The sequence below is a fragment of the Marmota marmota genome, unplaced genomic scaffold, assembly GCF_001458135.2.
Source record: "Marmota marmota marmota unplaced genomic scaffold, marMar, whole genome shotgun sequence".
Classification (NCBI taxonomy): domain Eukaryota; kingdom Metazoa; phylum Chordata; class Mammalia; order Rodentia; family Sciuridae; genus Marmota; species Marmota marmota.
The window spans coordinates 40393132-40411803 of record NW_025999900.1 but is presented as its reverse complement, the minus strand read 5'-3'; the positions used below and the strand labels follow the sequence as shown (position 1 = coordinate 40411803).

At 39.7% G+C, this 18672-nt stretch overlaps 1 protein-coding gene across 1 annotated transcript in view; it reads left to right on the top strand.

Annotated features, from left to right (window-relative positions):
• Zfyve1 (zinc finger FYVE-type containing 1) overlaps window positions 1-18672 on the top strand; it is a 60787-nt gene that overhangs the window by 9131 nt on the left and 32984 nt on the right. The window contains exon 3 of the mRNA XM_015493579.2: window positions 16561-17065. Coding sequence (XP_015349065.1) covers window positions 16561-17065 — 505 coding nt within the window. The remainder of the gene's footprint in view (window positions 1-16560; window positions 17066-18672) is intronic.

The window sequence follows — 18672 nt, the reverse complement described above, 5'->3', positions numbered from 1 at the left end:
TGAATCTGGGACAAAGTATGGAAGTGAAAAACAGAAATGCTGATACATTGGGAGGAGGAGTGAGGGAGTAAGAGAATTCAGTAGTGGATCCTAGGCATTTGGCTTGTGCAAATGCCACCCACTTAATACTCCAGATTTTATTGACTTAAATTGATAAAATGAAGCACCTGATTTATACAATAGAGAGCTAAATTAATCTCATTTGGTGTTATCTAAAATAGTGGTTCTCAACCAGGAGTGATTTTGCCTTTGGCAATGTTTGGAGACATTTCTGTGTCATAACCGGGGTTAAGAGTTATATGCCACTGGCTAGTGGGTAGATTACAGGATGTTGCTAAATATCTTACATAGAGCATAGGCTAGCCCCGTCACAAAAAGAATTATCTGTTATAAAATGTCAGTAGTGCTGAGATTGAGAAACTGATATAACAGATGAAGATTCAATCTAATAGGTGATCTGGTTCATAATGAAGTGGAAAATATATCACAGATAGCCAAGTGCAGTGGTGCATGCCTGTGATCCCAGTGGCTAAGGAAGCTGGAGCAGGAGGATTGCAAGTTTGAGGCTAGCCTCAGCAATTTAGCAAGGCCCTAAGCAACTTAACAAGACCCTGTCTCAAAAGGGCTGGGGATATGGCCCAGTGATTAAGTGCCCCTGGATTCAATCCCCAGTATCTAAAAATAAAAAATTTAAGAAGGAGATGTATATGATAAAAAACATGTATGTATATATGTATATGTGTGTGTATGTTTATATATGTGATGATATGTATGTGTATCAGGGACAAAATATTTAATCAAACATCAGCTTTCCTTCTTTAAGTTCTGTTTACTCCTCAGAAATAATCTGGTGAAATCAATGTTCCTATTTGGCATATTTTGTTACCTCTGTAGTTGAAATGATTAGTCTTTCTGGGTTGCATTCATTGATTTTTCTAGGCCTCAGTGGAACAGTAGTAGGAAAACCAAAGGACTTAAAGATTTAGAGCCTGTAATAAATAAATAATCCACACTGACAAGACTTCTATAATCCCCTGGAGCCAGAGGGAACACCCTTAGCTAATAACTCGAAGGATAGAAGAATAAAGTTTCTAGCAATTAGGGTTCTTAGTGGAGGAAGAGGATAGTATTTTCCTATCTGTTGGGTCTCAAGGAAGTCAGACATCTTGTTTTGTCAGAATATTTACCAGTCAAGAGGAATAAAGGTGAAACACTAAATGGGGTTTTCCTCCTCCTTTATTCTGGTATTAAAAAAAAGAAATCCCACACAGGTTTTTCCTTTTTTTTTTTTTAATACCACCCTATTCTCCTCTTGATCTGTTCTATAGACTTCCCATGACTGTCCTGTTTTTAAGAGAGCAGAGCAGAGAAACTTCACCTCTTTTGTCTTGGGAGACTGGGACAGCAATTGGGCCCAGGGGCTTTTTGTGGCAAAAAGTCTTCTGCAGTTAAGCCCTCATGCTGACCATGCAGGCTCATGAGGAAACCCAGTGACTCAGGAGAGGCTGACCAAGTGTCCACCTGGGCCAGGCCCTCCTGGACTCAGAAGTAGTCTTGTGTTCTCTTTGAAATGGGAGTCCAAGATGAGAGTCTTCTCCTCCCTTCAGCCAAGTCATTGGTCATCTTATTGAGACCGTTCCTTTAAGAAGACCCATCACGTTGCTTGGCTGCTTCACTTGTTTACAGTCCCAGAATAGTGCTGCCCAAAATACTGGGACTTTTTTTTTTTTTTTTAATTGGCTAAAAGAGACATTATTCTAGTGGGATTCAGAAATGGAAAATAGCAGAGTGTGTTTTCTTACTGTATGGGAATTCTCTACCACAAACTGACTGTGCTGGTCTGCCACAGTTCTGTGCCACATCTGTCTTAGTCTCATGTGCTGTTGGCCTCTTTGGTCCTGTCCTCCCTCTGGTTCCTGGTCCAGGGTAGCTTCTTGGGGCTTGTTCTATCCCGGCCGCCGTCTGTTTCAGTGAGGCTGGCAGAAACCCCACAGGACTCCATCTTGGTCAACAGATTATGAACCAGAGGAATCATAATTTTCTCCAATATTGAATTTTCCCATTTTTCATTTCAAATGGCCAGAGCCAAGTTTAAAAAAAAAAAGTAACAAAAACTGTAGATCTGCTTTAGTCAAAATAATAAGCAATAGTTGGATGAGTAGCCAAGTGTTCCTCCCCCACTCTCGCCTTTCACTCAAAACTCAAGTAAAAGCCCCCTTTGTTTAGTGATGGTGATAGAGGGGAGGCATTAAATGGGATTACTGGGAAACACAGGGTTGAGGATGACTCAGACAAACAGAAAGATGAAAGAGCCCCTATTATGTGCCCTCAGTTTCTGCTTAGCATCTTGTGAGCTTTCTGAGCCTTGGGCTCATTCAGTTATCACAGATTCCTGTCATTTAACCTGGGTGATTATTTTGTTTAGTACCGGGATGTTTAAAATTTGACCTATATAAGCCATTGAAACCACTGTGAGTCAGCTTTTTAGGGAACTTGTCTTTAACTATTTTACATTACCTCCAGTTTATGTGCTTCTCTTTTTTTCTTTATCTGTAGTTCCTTGAAGTGATTTGATTTTTTTTATTAATTGGGCAACTATTTATCTTTTCAAGCTTAGGTTAATATAGGTAGATTTCATATTAAGTTGGTTAAAAAATTTTTTTTAATTGTAGATGGACACCCCCCCCCACCCCAATCAGGGATTTCAGAGGTGCTCTACCACTGAGCTATAACCTCAGTCTTTTTAATTTTTGAAACAGGGTCTCACCAAGTTGCTAAGGCTGGCCTTGAATTTCTTTCTTTCTTTTTTTTTAAGTTTATTTTTTAGTTGTAGGTGGACACAGTACCTTCATTTTATTTTTATGTGGTGCTGAGGATTGAACCCAGTGCCTCACGCATGCTAGGCAAGCTATCTACCTCTGACCCACAACCCTAGCCTATGGCCTTGAATTTCTGATCCTCCTGCCTTAACCTCCTGAGTAGTTGGGATTACAGGTGTGCACCATTGCCTCTGGCATATTGGGCACATTTGATTGGTGATGGGAAATCAAAGGAAAACTAGTAGAGAGATCATGAAAAAGGGAAGGAAAACAAGGATATAAAAATTATAGGCATGAAGAATTAGAAGGTCTTATGGGAAGAGACACATAGGGGACTTTTGGAGGCAGGAAAGGGTGGCTGCTCTCTTGGAGGATGTTTTTGTTCATTGTGTCCCTCTTTTCAAGGCTTTTGCCAGCAATTAAGAGGCTCTATTTGACTGGTTTATGTGGTCAGCCTGGTGGTGGCTGGGATTCTTGGGCAGAGATATGTTCCAGCCATATATAAGCCCCTGACCTCTGTTTTGACTTTGCTGTAGGATAATTTGGCTTTCTGATAGCTCCTGAAATTGTTACCAAAAGCTCAGTCCTTGTCCCCAGTGCTAATCCAATAGTGAGGATACGATTTTGAGAAAAAGGAAAAAGTTTTATTGCTTTGCTAGCAAAGAGGAAATACAGGGGACTCCTGTTCTAGAGGCTGTGATTCTCCCCATCAGCATTAACAGGGAACTTTTAAAGAGGTGATTCAAAGGCTGTATTCCATGTATTCTCTGTTGGCGTTGTGATTCACTTGCTAATTTGGGAGATAGTCATTTCTGAGATCTTCTGGTACCTTCCCAAAGTCTAGATTACTTGTTCCTATGGCAGGTGTGTACAAGGACAGATAAATTTACCTAAAATGGGGAAGAAAGGTAATCCTGTTTCCCCTGAGATTAGGGAGGGGTAGAGATTAGGGAGGAGCAGGGAGAGAGGAAGAGGAAGAAACATATCCATTTAAAAAATAAATTGCAGTGGCAGAGAAGCAAGGGATAAAGTAGACCACTGTTACAAAATTATTTCTTCCCTTCCCCATCTTGAGAAGATTATTACTGTCTTTGAGAGAGCTTGATTCTACATTGTAGAATCCTTAAAAAGAATGACAGGGTCATATCCTGGGACAGACACACCATTTTTAAATTAAGGGAAAACATGACCCTGAGCAACCCAGCAGTGAAAGAATATTCTAGAAATTCTCTACTTTCCAGCTCAGTCATGACTGTCTTGTATACCATTACATGGCTAAAATGTTCCGTAATCTTTTTTTTTTTTTATTAAAAAAATTTTTTTTGGTAGTTGTAGATGGACAGAATGAATGCCTTTATTTGTTTATTTTTATATGTTGCTAAGGATGGAACCCAGTGCCTCACACATGCTAGGCAAGGGCTCTGCCATTGAGCTACAGGCCCCGTAATCTCTTATAATCTTTTCTTTCAAGGAGCTTAATTCACCTTACATGTATCATTCAATAATAGCCATGAGCATTTATAGAATTATCAATTGCGTGCTGTAATAGTTGGGGTAATCTCTCTGAAAAAGTTATGAAAATAGCCTTTTTTTTCTTTTCTCCTCTCAGTGATGGGAATGGAACCCAGGGCCTCACACATGCTATGCAAGTGCTCTATTACTAAGCTACACCCTTCCAGCCCTTAAAAAATATTTTAAAATGAAAACTCATCAAGATGAAGCCAGTCTAGGGAGGGATGGTAGAGGCCATCATTCCCTGGAAAACCCAGCTATCTTGTTTGTCTCTGAGTAGAGATTATTTGAGGATACTGCCCCCCACTCCATAGCCTTTCAGGTACTGGTGACTGTGGGTTTAATTTGTAGTTGATAGGTCCCTTGTTTTTCTCCCATGTCTCAATAAATTCTGTTACTCAGATCTGGCTTATTTGACAACCTTCCCCCTTTCCTCCTTTCCTTTTTCTCCTCCCCTCCCATATCATCCCCTTGCTCTTACCCCAACACCTCTGTCAAGAATTAAGAAATTATAGGGCTGGGGATGTGGCTCAAGCGGTAGCACGCTCACCTGGCATGCGTGCGGCCCGGGTTCGATCCTCAGCACCACATACAAACAAAGATGTTGTGTCCGCCGAAAACTAAAAGATAAATATTAAAAAAATTCTCTCTCTCTTTAAAAAAAAAATAAAGAAAGAAATTATATCTGCCAATTTCAGGGGAAAACATTTCTATAGCTAAATATGAATGATTTTAAGCTAAGGTACTGTTTTTCATTGTGACATATCTTTTTCTCCCATTATCATACAAAATTGAATTTCTAACACTTTTTAAAAGGGCTGCCTTAAACATTTTGGCTTTAAATTGCTTTTTTCCTTGACCACCATATTTAAAAGAACAACTCTTATCCCCACCTTGTACTTCTAGTAGTTTTTTTTTTTTTTAATCCGGGATTGAACTCAGGGACACTTGACCACTGAGCCACATCCCCAGTCTATTTTATATTTTATTTAGAGGCAGTGTCTTACTGAGTTGCTTAGTGCCTCACTTTTGCTGAGCTGGCTTTGAACTCACAATCCTCCTGTCTCAGCCTCCAGAGCCGTTGGGATTACAGATGTGCACCACCATGCCCAGCTGTACTTCATATCATGTCACCATTTGGCATAACATGCATTTTTAAGCATAACTTTTGAGGTATAATTTATCCATGATATAATGCACACATTTTAAGTATACAGTTTTTATGAATTTTCACAACTAAATACACCTGTAACCACCATACTGAAGACATGGAACATTTCTACCACATAAAAGGTTCCCTTGGGCCTCTAGGAAATCATTCCCCAGCAATCACTGATTTGCTTGCTATCACTATAGATTAGAGATTTGACTCTCCTAGAATTTTATGTAAAAGAATCATGTAGTATTATTTTGAGTCTGGCTTTTTTTGTGTGTGTGTATGTGGTGCTGGGGATTGAACCCAGGGCCTTGTGCATGTCATGCAAGCACTCTACCAACTGAGCTATATCCCAGCCCTTAAGTCTGGCTGATTTTACTCAGCGTGGTGTGTGATGGTTTTTTCTTTTTTTGGTTGGGGTGGCAGTACTGGCTGTTCATCCCAGGGTCTTGTAGAAGTTGAGAAACACATAAAGAAGGAGCTATACCATTCTATTGCCCTTCTTATTTTATTTTGAGAAAGGGCTCTCATTAAGTTGCTTAGGCTAGCCTTGAACTTGCAGTTCTGTTTCACTTCCCGAGTAGTTTGGGATTACAGGCATACGCCACCACATCTGGCTACTCACTGTATTTTTGTGTTTTGGAGTTTCAGCCGTGTTTTTGCAGGTCTCAGTAGTTCATTACTTTTTATTGCTGAGTACTATTCCATTATGTGGGGATACCATTATTTGTTTATTCACTTGATGGGTATTTTGTGTACCATATCTTTTAATTGAATACTGTCTCTCTTCTTCCCATTAGAGTGTGATTTCAATGAGGACAGTGTTTTTGAGTTTTGCTTTTTAGTTCAATTATAAATTGCACAATTCACAATAGCCTTTTTTTGTTTTTGTTTTTTCCATGCTAGGGATAGATCTTAGGACCTCATGCATGCTAGGCAAGTGCTATATTATTGAGCTATACCCACAGCCTTATTAGCTATTTTAAAGTGTACAATTAAGTGTATTTAGTATGTTCACACACAACATTGTACAACTATTCCCTATTTAGTTTTTTTCAATATTTTTTATTTTACTTTATTTTTTCCATATTTTTTGGTGCATTGTAATTATTCATAATGGTAGGGTTTGTTGTTACATATTTGTCATGCAGATTCCTGATTCTCTAGTTCTAAGACATTTTTATTACCCAAAAACAGTCTTTCCCATGAACAATTCCCCCCCCCCCGCCAAATACACTTTATTATTTTCCAGTTGTAAAAAAAAGCATGGACCTAGCATGTGAAAATACTGAAATTACAAATTACAGAAAAGTACCAAATTTTATCATTAGAAAACTTAGTATTTTAATACTTTTAAATGTTGCATTTACTTTTTTAAGGGCTGGAGATATTGCTCAATTGGTTGAGTACTTACCTTGCATGTGAAGGCCCTGGGTTCAATCCACAGCACCCAAACAAATTAAAAAACCCCAGCTTTATTGAGATATGAGTCATGTATTGTATAATTCACCCTTTTAAAGTACACCGTTCAGCGTCAGCATTTATATTAGTGTTTGTCACATAGTAGGTGTTCAAGTATTATTTGTGGAATGAATGATATGAATGTCTTGTCCATTTATGGTGATCTAACAGAATACCTGAAGCTGATCAAGGCACTGGCAGTTTTGGTGTCTGATGAGGGCATTTTTCTGCTTCCAAGATGGTGCCCTTTGAATGCTTCTTCCTCTGCAGGAGACAGATGCTGTATCCTCACATGGTAGAAGGGTTGGAAGGAAGCATCCCGTTCCTTTAAGCCCTGTTGTCCCATCCATGAGAGTTCTTTGCCCCTGGAAGGCCTCACCTCTTACCACTATCACATTGGTGATGAAGTTACTTTGTGAATTTAGAGGGGACACATTCCTCAAACCTCAAACCACAGCATGAACTAAATCAATTAATTCAACAAACGTTCAACAAGTGGCAACTAAATGCCGACAACTAAAGGAGATAATAAGGGGGCACTGAGGCAAAAAGAGCTTACCCTTGGGAGAGAGGGTAGGATAATAGAAGACTAACCTATAAAAATAGGGTGAGTAATGGCCAGGTGGTAGTGAGAGGATGCTATGAGAATTCAGAGGATGATATTGCTGGGAGAGTTACTATTACTACTGACTTTAAAGTCTATGTTTTATTTCCACTTCACCAGGGCTCCACTGTCACATCCATGTAGAATAGAAATCGGCCCCTTTCACTCTCCTCTCCAGACATGAAAGATCTCTTTATAAAGCTGTGTCATAGCTGGGTGTGGTGGCGCATACCTGTAATACCAGGAACTCAGGAGCCTGAGGCAGGAGGATCACAAGTTCAGGGCTGGCCTTGGCAACTTAGACCCTGTCCTTTCCCTGCCAAAGGGGAATCAACAAACAAAAGCGGTGTCATTTATTAAGATCTTCATCTTAAACTGAGAATATAATTTTAGTGAGTCTTTGGTGTAGTAATTCTTGGAATCATGTGACCTTTTTTTGAAGAAGACTTACTAATACTTTCTTATGCATAATGTATATATTATGCAATGTTATAACTTTTTTTTTTTAAATTGAAAAGCTGCATCCTTTTGTAGGAGGGAATAGGTAGAGAGTGATTGAGTATTCCCAATTATCTGTTTTCTTTCTTTCTTTTTTTTTTTTTGGTCCTGGGAATTGAACCTAGCGGTACTTTACCGCTGAGCTATATCCTATACCTCTAGTTGCATTTTTATTTTTGAAAAAATATTTTAGATGAACACAATATATTTATTTTTATGTGGTACTGAGAATCGAACCCAGTGCCTCACACACGCTAGGCAAGCACTCTACCACTTAGCCACAATCCCAGCCCCTCTGTTGAGACAAGGTCTTGCTAAGTTGCTGAGGGGCTTATTAAGTGACTGAGGCTGGCCTTGAACTTGCCATCCTCCTGCCTTAGTCTCCTGTATTGCTGGAATTGCATTTGTGTGCCACTATACCTGCCTATCGCTATTTCTTTAATGAGGCATTTGTTGGAAACCTTCTCTAAGGAGAGTTTTTGCTTGGGATAATGGAAAGAAATTCTGTGGTAGTAATGACTCAGCAGTAATCCAGGGCAACTATAACTACAATGTCAGTCAACACTTCTAGCATTTCCTAAACATCTCCACTGTGCATGATCATATTTAATTCTTATAGCTATCTGGTGAATTAGGTTATGTTATCATGTAATAGGTAAGAAAACCTGAGTCCCTGAGAAGATGAATAACTTTTTCCAGGTTATTCTAAAGTCATGAGTGGTTGAATCCTTAATAGTAATGCTTAGCATACTGTCCTTCTCTTAGAATATAGCATCTAGATTCTGTACTGTATTTATTCATCTAACAAATGTGCATTGATTTCCTGTTATGTGTCAGGCACTGTGCAAAGGATATAGTGAATAGCACAGACCAGACCATTGCTGGCATGGCATACATACATTCTAGTTGGGAAGTTCATGAAAGAATTCCCCACGCAAAGACACTTCGCCGGGAGAATTCCAATTTTATTGCAAAAAGCAGTGTGCTTATATAGAACTAAGGGGGAGATGGTAGGGTTTAGATAAATGGCAGGCAACCCGTTTATTGGCAAGTTCTTTCAGATATCAGCTCCGGAGCCCAGGAATTAGTTCTCATTGGGGCTAAGGTTCCCCGCCAGCGAGGTTTGAAATTGGCGCCGGCGGGAGAGTTCACACGGGCGGGAACTTTTCACGCCACTGCAGAAAAGAAGAAGGTAGGAAGAAGAGGTGCTTAGGCGCCATGTTGGGGTTTTTTTTTCTCTGGGGTATGGCTGCCGTTTATACTTTTCCCAACAGTTCAGAGCTGGGAAGAATGGGAAATGTTAACAGATATGGTGGGTGGGAAGGGAGGTTTTGAGCAAGAGAACTGAATCAGTTTCCCATGATGTGATTAAGCCTAGTTCTCTGTTGTTTGTCTAGCCTATTGCTTTTATTGCTAAGTCCCTAAGCCTTTATCAGAGCTTTCATCTGTTTTCATTTTGGGAAAATATGGGTATGCCATGCTGTGTAATAAGGGCCACATCTCCCATCTAGAAGCTCTTCCTCTTCCCAACAGTTTTTTTGAGAGTGATGTTTGTCTTGAGAATGACTCAGTGGGTCCTGTCCTTGGAATTGGAATGCTTTATTCAGATGTAAATGGAGGTGAACTGAGTAAGTTGGGTGTGGTCAAAGAAGCTGATCTTGGAGTTAAAAATGACCCCTGAAGAGCTGGGGTTGTGGCGCTTGCCTCATGTGCATGAGGCACTGGGTTCCATCCTCAGCACCGGATACATACATACATACATACATACATACATAAAATAAAGATATTGTGCCCATCCACAACTAAAATATTTTTAAAAAGTGACCCCTTTAAAAAAATTTGTGAATCATCTACATAGGAACATTCTCTCCAGCTTGTTTGGGTGTAGAGGAGCTGCAGGCAGTGTCTGAAGCAAGGGTGGGAGGCACCACCAAAGTTACAAGACATGAGAGGGGAATTCCTGACCTCTCAAGTAATAGAACACTTTAGGGACACTAGAGTGGAAGAAAGTGATCTTTGCCCTTAGCAAATGCGCTCAATGTGTTTGTGAGACCAACCTCGTGACTTCCGTCATCTTAAGAAAACATTTGATTGAAAAATGATTGTGTTTTTTACATGAAACTCTATTAATACATACATGGATAAACACAAAGTATATAAACACAAAAATATCCTTTTAGGATATTTCTGAACTTGCTGTGTTGGGGAAACAAATTTAATAGAACTTTCTGGCAATATTGGAATGGGATCTCCCTATCATTTGGACTTTAAAAATAGACTGGCTACTGATCTGTTTGACACATTTTAGTAAAATCCTGTTTGAAAATTAGGCCATGGACATAAATCATTGCTTGATGTTCTTTTAAATATAATGAAGGTGGCCTTGACTTTCTCAAGGAAGAGTCCCTTACCTTATTATCCTCCCCTAGAAGAAATAAAAATATCAACCAAATTCTGTCCCTGTGCTGATCCAACATGAGGTCAGTGCTGGGCATGAGATGAAGCTTATTACATAATTGTGTCTATAAGGAGGAATCAGTATCTACTTGCATTTTAGGGTATTGATCCCAGTTCTGATGAGAGTGGGAATGTTCTGTTTTTCTAGTTCTTTCTTCTTATGAACTCATCCAAAAACAAACCAAAAAGCAAAATAAACCTGAAACCAACAAATAAAGGATATTAATAGGAACTTAATTTGGAGAATAACTGTGAACTTTAGTTTTGGAACCTCAGTGGAAAGGTATAAAATAATAACATGTTGTATAGGATGAAGTATTTTATAAGCACTCTATTGTGATGGGAGGGAATAACCATACTGCCCATAGTTCTTTGCATATCTTGGGGAAGGAGCTGACTGTTGCCTTCTATATCACAGGGAATACCTTTATAAAACTTTAGAGGAATGTGGGATTGTGGTTGGTACAGATTAGATCCTTTTTTTTTTTTTTTTTTTGCCAGAGAGTCCAGAACTGGAAGAACCTTGATGCTGAGCTACTTAGGAGTGTTTATCTTTGAGATTTAACTTCTAAAGTCTGTAGTGGTCTGCTGAACAAAGCTCTTTAGTTCCTTTTGCATCACTCCTTTTCCCTTTCCAGGACTATGGGGAATAGAATCCCTGGGTGATGGTTCTTCCTGGAATGATTGTGAAGGCTGAGTTGGAGTTGTTAGGCTGTCATCATTCCTGTAGCCTGGTTGGGTCAGAGGTTGACTGCTGAACAGGGAGGGAGGTGTGAGCTTTTGGGTTTCTTACAGATTAATATATTAGATGGTCACATACTGAAAAGCAAGCTATAAGGACAGTATTAGTAGTAACAAGTTATTTTGATAGGGGAAGAGGAATCTGAAGTGAGCAGTGATCTTTCATTTTTATGTATAGAATCTCTTTAGGTCTCACCACATTGGAATAGTCCCTGAATAAGTAATTCTGAGCTGCAAGCAGGTGCAAGTCCAGCAGCTAGTGCTGTGTACCTGGGTGTTTTCCCAGGGGGCTGGTCTTTTAAGTTATACTTGCTCACATTTATGCTGACTGTGTGCCAGGAACTATGTTATACTCTAAGTATACTGCATTTCTTTTATCTCTAGGAGTCATCAATCTTTGGCATTTTCTAATGCCACATGCTGGTAAAGCTAGGAGTGGGATTCAGGTGTTTCTGACTAGCCTAAGATCTAGAGAGTCTACCAGCAAGCTCTGAAAGAAAGAAAGGCAGAAGTTGGGGAAGGGTGGCTTTGGTGTCCTTCCTGCTTTTGCTCTCTGTCAGGACCCAGACTATTTCAGATGTGTAGGATTGGGTGGGGTGGCCCTTTGGCAGGGCTCGGGGTCAGGGAGCTTGTTTCTCTCCATGAGTAGAGCTGAGTGGGATCATTGATTGCAAACAGGCAGAACAAGTAGAGCAGGAGCCTCCAGGCCCTCATCAAAGGGAATCTTATCTTTTCTTTACCTTTGCCTCCCCTGATAGAAAACCAGTCTTGGTATCACCTAAGCAGAAGACTGTTCTCTCCTTTCTGGCTTAGAGGAAAATGACCATAAGTTAGGGCTGAATATATTCATATAACAAGGAACAAAATAACATGAAAGGGAGAAGGAAAAATTAAGTCTGTATTTTTTTTTTTAAATATTTATTTTTTAGTTCTCGGTAGACACAACATCATTGTACGTGGTGCTGAGGATCGAACCCGGGCCGCACGCATGCCAGGCAGGCGAGCGTGCTACCGCTTGAGCCACATCCCCAGCCTAAGTCTGGTTTTTGTTCACCAGTTATTTTCTTACTCAGTATTTATTAATTGGCAATTATACTATCAAATCATGGCAAAAATGGCTATATCCTTATTTTACACAATAAAATAATGCCGTCAGTACATGTTAAATAATTGTCCATAACTTTTCAGAAGAAAAAACAGCCTGTGGCCTTGAGCTCTTTTTCCAAGTTTTGTCTCTGAACCCAGATGCATGAATATATGTGCTTAACAATACCTCTGGGGGGCTGGGGATGTGGCTCAAGCCGTAGCGCGCTTGCCTGGCATGCGTGCGGCCCGGGTTCGATCCTCAGCACCACGTACAAACAAAGATGTTGTGTCCACCGAAAACTAAAAACAAATAAATATCAAAAAATTCTAAAAAAAAAAAAACAAAAACAATACCTCTGGGCACCAAATGCCAAAAAAGTCCCCAAATGCTAACAGGGAGTATTAGTTTCATACCAAATGATATCTTTATTTGTATACATTGCATACATCATTTGGAGGGTGCTTAATGTAATCCCAAGACATTTAATTTTGTACCTAATGGTGCCTACATGCCCCTTATCATGTGCCTGCTCTTAGATATTCTGGGTAGTAGTTTTGTGGGTTAATAGATTCATGACAATAGATTATCATGGAAGAGAATTCCCAGACTTAGGCTTCCCTCCCCGCAGACTGTTTGAGAATTTGATGACTCTCCCAGCAACTACCTTGACCTCACCTGACTCCACCAGTAGGTAGAGGCTTATGGAGCTTTTATCATCTTGGAACCAGGTTAGAACAGGTCCAAAATGGGCTGTTCTGTGTGATTTTTTTTGTTTTTTTTTTTTTGTTTCTCAGAATTATCTGCTAGATCACTTAGCACACATTGCCAAGTTTTATCAAGTGCTGCTCTGTTCAGCTCAGTGGAAGATGCGCATTGGGGAAAGTGATTACATTTCCTAGCCAGGTACCTGGCATTCAGGCATCCATTCGCTCAGTACCTAGATATTTAGCTCCTTTGTGCCTGACTATGTCCTCTAAGTGCTGTGTGTGAAGATAAGATAGACATGGTCCTGTGCTTATGGATCTAATGAAGGATTCTGTCTTGCAGTGAGCATCCTATAATTGTTGGTATCATCATTAACATTAAAGCTCTTAACAGTGTAACAGTAGTGGTGTCATTTAATAGAATAATGAGATTGCACCTCGAAGTTATAGGAACAAGAACTCAAATTTTCAAGCTCAGTGGTTTGTCTGTATTTCTTTCTTTCTTTTTTTTTTTTTTTTTTTGTGGGGGGTAGGGGGTGGCACCGGGGATTGAACTCAGAGGCACTTGGCCACATCTCCAGCCCTGTTTTGTATTTTATTAGAGACAGGATCTCACTGAGTTGTTTAGCACCTCGCTAAATTGCTGAGTCTGGCTTTGAACTTGTGATCCTCCTGCTTCTACCTCTGGAGCCACTGGGATTACAGGTGTGCGCCACCACACCTGGCTTGTCTGTATTTCTCTATATCAAACCAACAGACTCTTGAGAATCAGAAAGGTGTTTTATTCTCTGATGGCTGGAAGATATTGGTGCAAAGGTTCATCACTTATGTGGCTGGAATAGACATAACTTTTTTTTTTTTAATAATAATATAACAAAACCTAGAGAGGCTTTACCATTGAGCTATATATCCCCAGCCCTTTTTTATTTTGAGACAGGGTCTTGCTAATTTTGTTTGACTGGCCTTGAACTTGAGATCCTCCTGCCTCAGCCTTCCAATCTGCTGGGATTAAAAGTGTGCACCACTGTGCCCAGCAGCCATAACCTTTTTGGGTTAGGAGCTTTGATTTGGGATTCTGTAGTCCAAGGAGGATCCCAGAGCATCTTTTTGGATCCCTAGTTTGGATCTTATTCGCCCTAGATTTCTTTATATTTTTCTTTTCTTTTCCCTGATACTGGGGTTTGAACCTCAATGCTTTACCACTGAGCTACATCCCCAGTTCTTTTTATTTTTTGAGACAGAGACTTGATAAATTGATGAGGCTGGCCTTGAATTCACAGTCCTCTTGCTTAAGCTTCTCAGGTTGCTGGGATTACAGGCGAGTGCCACTGCGCCTGGCTGGTCTCTTCATTTCTGGCTTAATTTTTTTTTTTATAAAAACTGCAATATTTTTCACACTGTTAGCAGGGAATTTTGGTTGTATGAAGTTTAGACAGTAAGTTCATTAAAAAAAAAAACTATTGAGATATAATTCACATAACATAAAATTCACTTTAAAAGTGTACAACTCAGTGTTTTTAGAATACTTATAAAGTTGTCCAACCCTCACCACCATGTAATTCCAGAACATTTTCATCACCCCAAGTAGAAACCTTGTACAATTATGAGCCCTTTTCTATTCTCTCCTCCCCATAGCCTCTGGTAACCACTAATCTATTTTCTGCTTCATAAATGTGCTTATTCTGGACTTTTAATATAAATGGAGTCATAAAATATGTGGCCTTTTGTATTTGGTTTCTTTCACTTAATTGTGTTTTCAAGATTCATCCATGTCATAGCACATATCAGTATGTCATTCCTTTTTTTCCCAGAGTGCCAAGCAAATGTTATTTAATAGTTACTTTCATTTCACAAAAATTTTTGACATTTCTACCTAAATGTTACTAGGTAACAATGAAGTGTTTACTTTCAAATTTTTATTATTTGCATTTTAACTTTTATACCTAATAACTGTGGAGTAGGGAAGTGCAAAACTGTCAGTTGTTCATTTCAGAAGCATATTTAGGGGGTTGACTTATTCATAAAAAAATACTTAGAAATAATGCAAAAAAAGGGGCTGGGGATGTGGCTCAAGCGGTAGCGCGCTCGCCTGGCATGCGTGCGGCCCGGGTTCGATCCTTAGCACCACATACAAACAAAGATGTTGTGTCCGCTGAAAATTAAAAAATAAATATTAAAAAAATTCTCTCTCTCTCTAAAAAAAAAAAAAGAGTGTATACCTCAAAACTTTTGAATTGCTTATTNAAGAGTGTATACCAAAAAAAAAAAAAAAAGAAATAATGCAAAATATTACAAAGTCTGTAATTGTAACTGTGAAAAGCATTTAACATCTTTAGAGTACAAAAAATACTATATTGCATATACTTTTCTCATTCTCCTACTCTAAGGTTAGTAAGTGAAATTTAAATAAAAGATACCACAAATTTAAGGAAAAATCTGCCACTATTATTTTCCCCACTGAAAAACTAGATGATTTAGGATATTTTTTCCAACAGAGTCTTTCAGATGTACAATTCTTTCTAAATGCCTTCTAAATTCTGTTTTCTGACCAATCAGAGCAAGATAGTAGGTAAGGAGTAGAGTTTTTAAAAAAACCCTCAAACTAATACTGGGTCAGTAGACATTACTTCAGGACAATGCCACATTATTTTCCAAAAGTAGGAACGTGTAGTTTCACTATAGCGTTTTAAGCCTCCTCTGAAGCTTAGTGAGCAAAGATTTAGGAAGACTATAGGGGAGGAACTGGCCCAGTCACAATAGAAAATAAGGCAAAAATAAGATTTTCTGACCAATCAGGTCAAAGTAAGGACACACTTAAGACCTGTCCTAAAGGTGAGAATAACAGATATATAATGAAGTAATAAGTGGAAGTGGGTTCCTTCCTTTTTTTTTTTTTTTTTTTTTGCTACTGGGGATTGAACTTGGGGCACTCAATCCCTGGAGCCACATCCTCAGCCCTGTTTTGTATTTTATTTAGAGACAGGGCCTCACTGAGTTGCTTAGGGCCTTGCTAAGTTGCTGAGGCTGATTTGAACTTGTGATCCTCCTGTGTCAGCCTCCTGAGCCCCTGGGATTATAGACAAGTTCCACCGCTCCTGGCTTTTAAATATATATTTTTTAAATATTTATTTTTTTAGATGTAGTTGGACACAATATCTTTATTTTTTTTATATTGTACTGAGGATCGAACCTAGGGTCCCCCGCACATGCTAAGCGAGTGCTCTACCACTAAACCACACCCCCAGCCCCCCCCTTATATTTTAAGAGTTTTAAACTTGTGACTTTTCATTCAGCACTAAGTTATCATAATGACTGAGGCTTTAGAAGCTTTTGTGAACCATTTGCCAAGGGTGAGAGGTGGTGGAGCTCTTAGCTTAAGACTTCCTTTCCTTCCCACCTTGACAAGGCAGTCAGTGTCCTTGAATCTAGGAAGCATTTGTCTTTATTGTAGGTTTTTCTGTTTTTGCAGTTTTCATTTTCCATATTTCATTTTTTTTCTTTCTTTTTTTTTTTTTTTGAAGGTAAGAAATGAAGAGGACTTTATTAGAAAATTGGACTGTAAACCTGATCAGCATCTGAAGGTGGTTTCCATTTTTGGAAATACTGGTGATGGAAAGTCTCATACCCTCAACCACACATTCTTTTATGGCCGTGAAGTCTTCAAAACCTCCCCTGCCCAGGAGTCTTGCACTGTGGGAGTGTGGGCAGCCTATGACCCAGTTCATAAAGTAGCAGTGATAGACACGGAAGGGCTCTTGGGAGCTACCGTGAATCTAAGCCAGAGAACACGACTGTTACTTAAGGTCCTGGCCATTTCGGACCTTGTCATCTATCGAACTCATGCAGACCGGTTGCATAATGACCTCTTCAAATTCCTTGGGGATGCCTCAGAAGCTTATCTGAAACACTTCACCAAGGAGCTCAAGGCTACCACTGCCCGCTGTGGCCTGGATGTCCCGTTATCCACCCTGGGCCCAGCAGTTATTATTTTCCATGAGACTGTGCACACTCAGCTACTGGGTTCTGGTGAGTAGATGGGTTGCTGACCTTTCCTGGGTGCAAGGAAGTGGCCATTGGGCTACTCTAGTAACTTGGTGGTGTATTGTTTGGAAAATTTTCTGCCCAGGCAAGATGTAAGGAAGTGTTCCAAGAAGGATGGAGTGGTCAACTATGTCAAGGATTGAGAATTGCCAGTTGGCTTTGGCAATAGAGATGTTAGGTGATCTGGTTAAGACCTGTCTCCCTGGTATGGTGGGGATGAAAGCATGAGCAGAGTGGGAACAAGAAGGAATAAGAATAAGAATTAAGGTTGTAAGTAAATTGAACTCTTGTGAAGAATTCTCTAAAGGGAAGCAGAACACGGAAGTGGAAGCTGATGTACAGTTTCCCTTTTTAAAATTTAAGATTGGAGAATTTACAGATATTGGGGTACTGATGAGAGTGGTTTATTAGAGAGGGAACAAGACAGGTGCAGAAAAAAAACAGGAACAATAATTGGAGGGATGCACAGGTGGAAGAATTGGCCTTAGGAACATGGACAGTTCATCCATCAACAGGAGAAAGTGGAGTGCATGGATGTCTTTACAGGTAAGCAGCAGATGATGTATGTGTAAAAGTTCTTTTGAGCCAGGCCCGGTGGCATACACCTGTAATCCCAGTGGCTCAGGAGGCTAAGACAAGAGGCTCATGAGTTCAAAGCCAGCCTCAGCAACTTAGTGAGGCCCTAAGCAATTCAGTGAGACTCTGTCTCTACATAAAATACAAAAAATAAAATAAAAAGAGGGACGCTGGGGATGTGGCTCAGTGGTTAAGCACCTGAGTTCAATATCTGGTCCCAAAAAGAAAAAAAAAAAAAAAGTTTTTGTGTTTCTATTAGAGAAATCCCGAGTAACATCATCACCCAAGTGAGAGATCATCACCCAAGTGAGAGGTGAGGGAGCAGGTGCAACACAGTGATGGGATGCCCGAAGGATGGCAGCGTGGTTCGTTAAACAATTACATCATTCACCTACTCATTCAGTCAGCAGAATGGATTGAGTGTGCATGTCATTTGCTGAGCACTAGGGCACTGGCTAAAAACAAAAAAAAAGTTCCCACGCTTGAATAACTTACAGTCTAATTGGAGAGACCACCTGGTTTTCTGTCCATAACAGTTGTAGGCACTGGAACTGGGAGTGCAGAGGAGAGTTGTTAGACCTCATAATGGGATGTCAGAGGAGGTGTTGATCGCACTCTGAGTCTTGGCTAGGTAGAGGAGGGGAGGAGGGCTATTCTAAGAAGAGCAGGTGGTTTCAAGGAGCAAGTTGTATTCAGGGAACTGGAGGAGGCTCTCAATAGCTTCCAAAACTCCATTTCTGTCTCCTTTGATGCATTCTCTACCCAGCATCCCTAGTGATCACATCCCTAGTGATCTCTTTTTATTTATTTATCTAATTATCTATCTATATATCTATTTATTTTTAAATTTGTTTTAATTAGTTACACATGACAGTACAATGATCTTGACATCCTAGTGATCTCTTTTAAAAACAATGTATAATTAAGATATGTAATCTTCTTGCTTGCAACTTGTCATTGACTTTTAGTTTCACTGAAACATATTCTAAAATCCTAAACATTGGTGTCCTACCTGT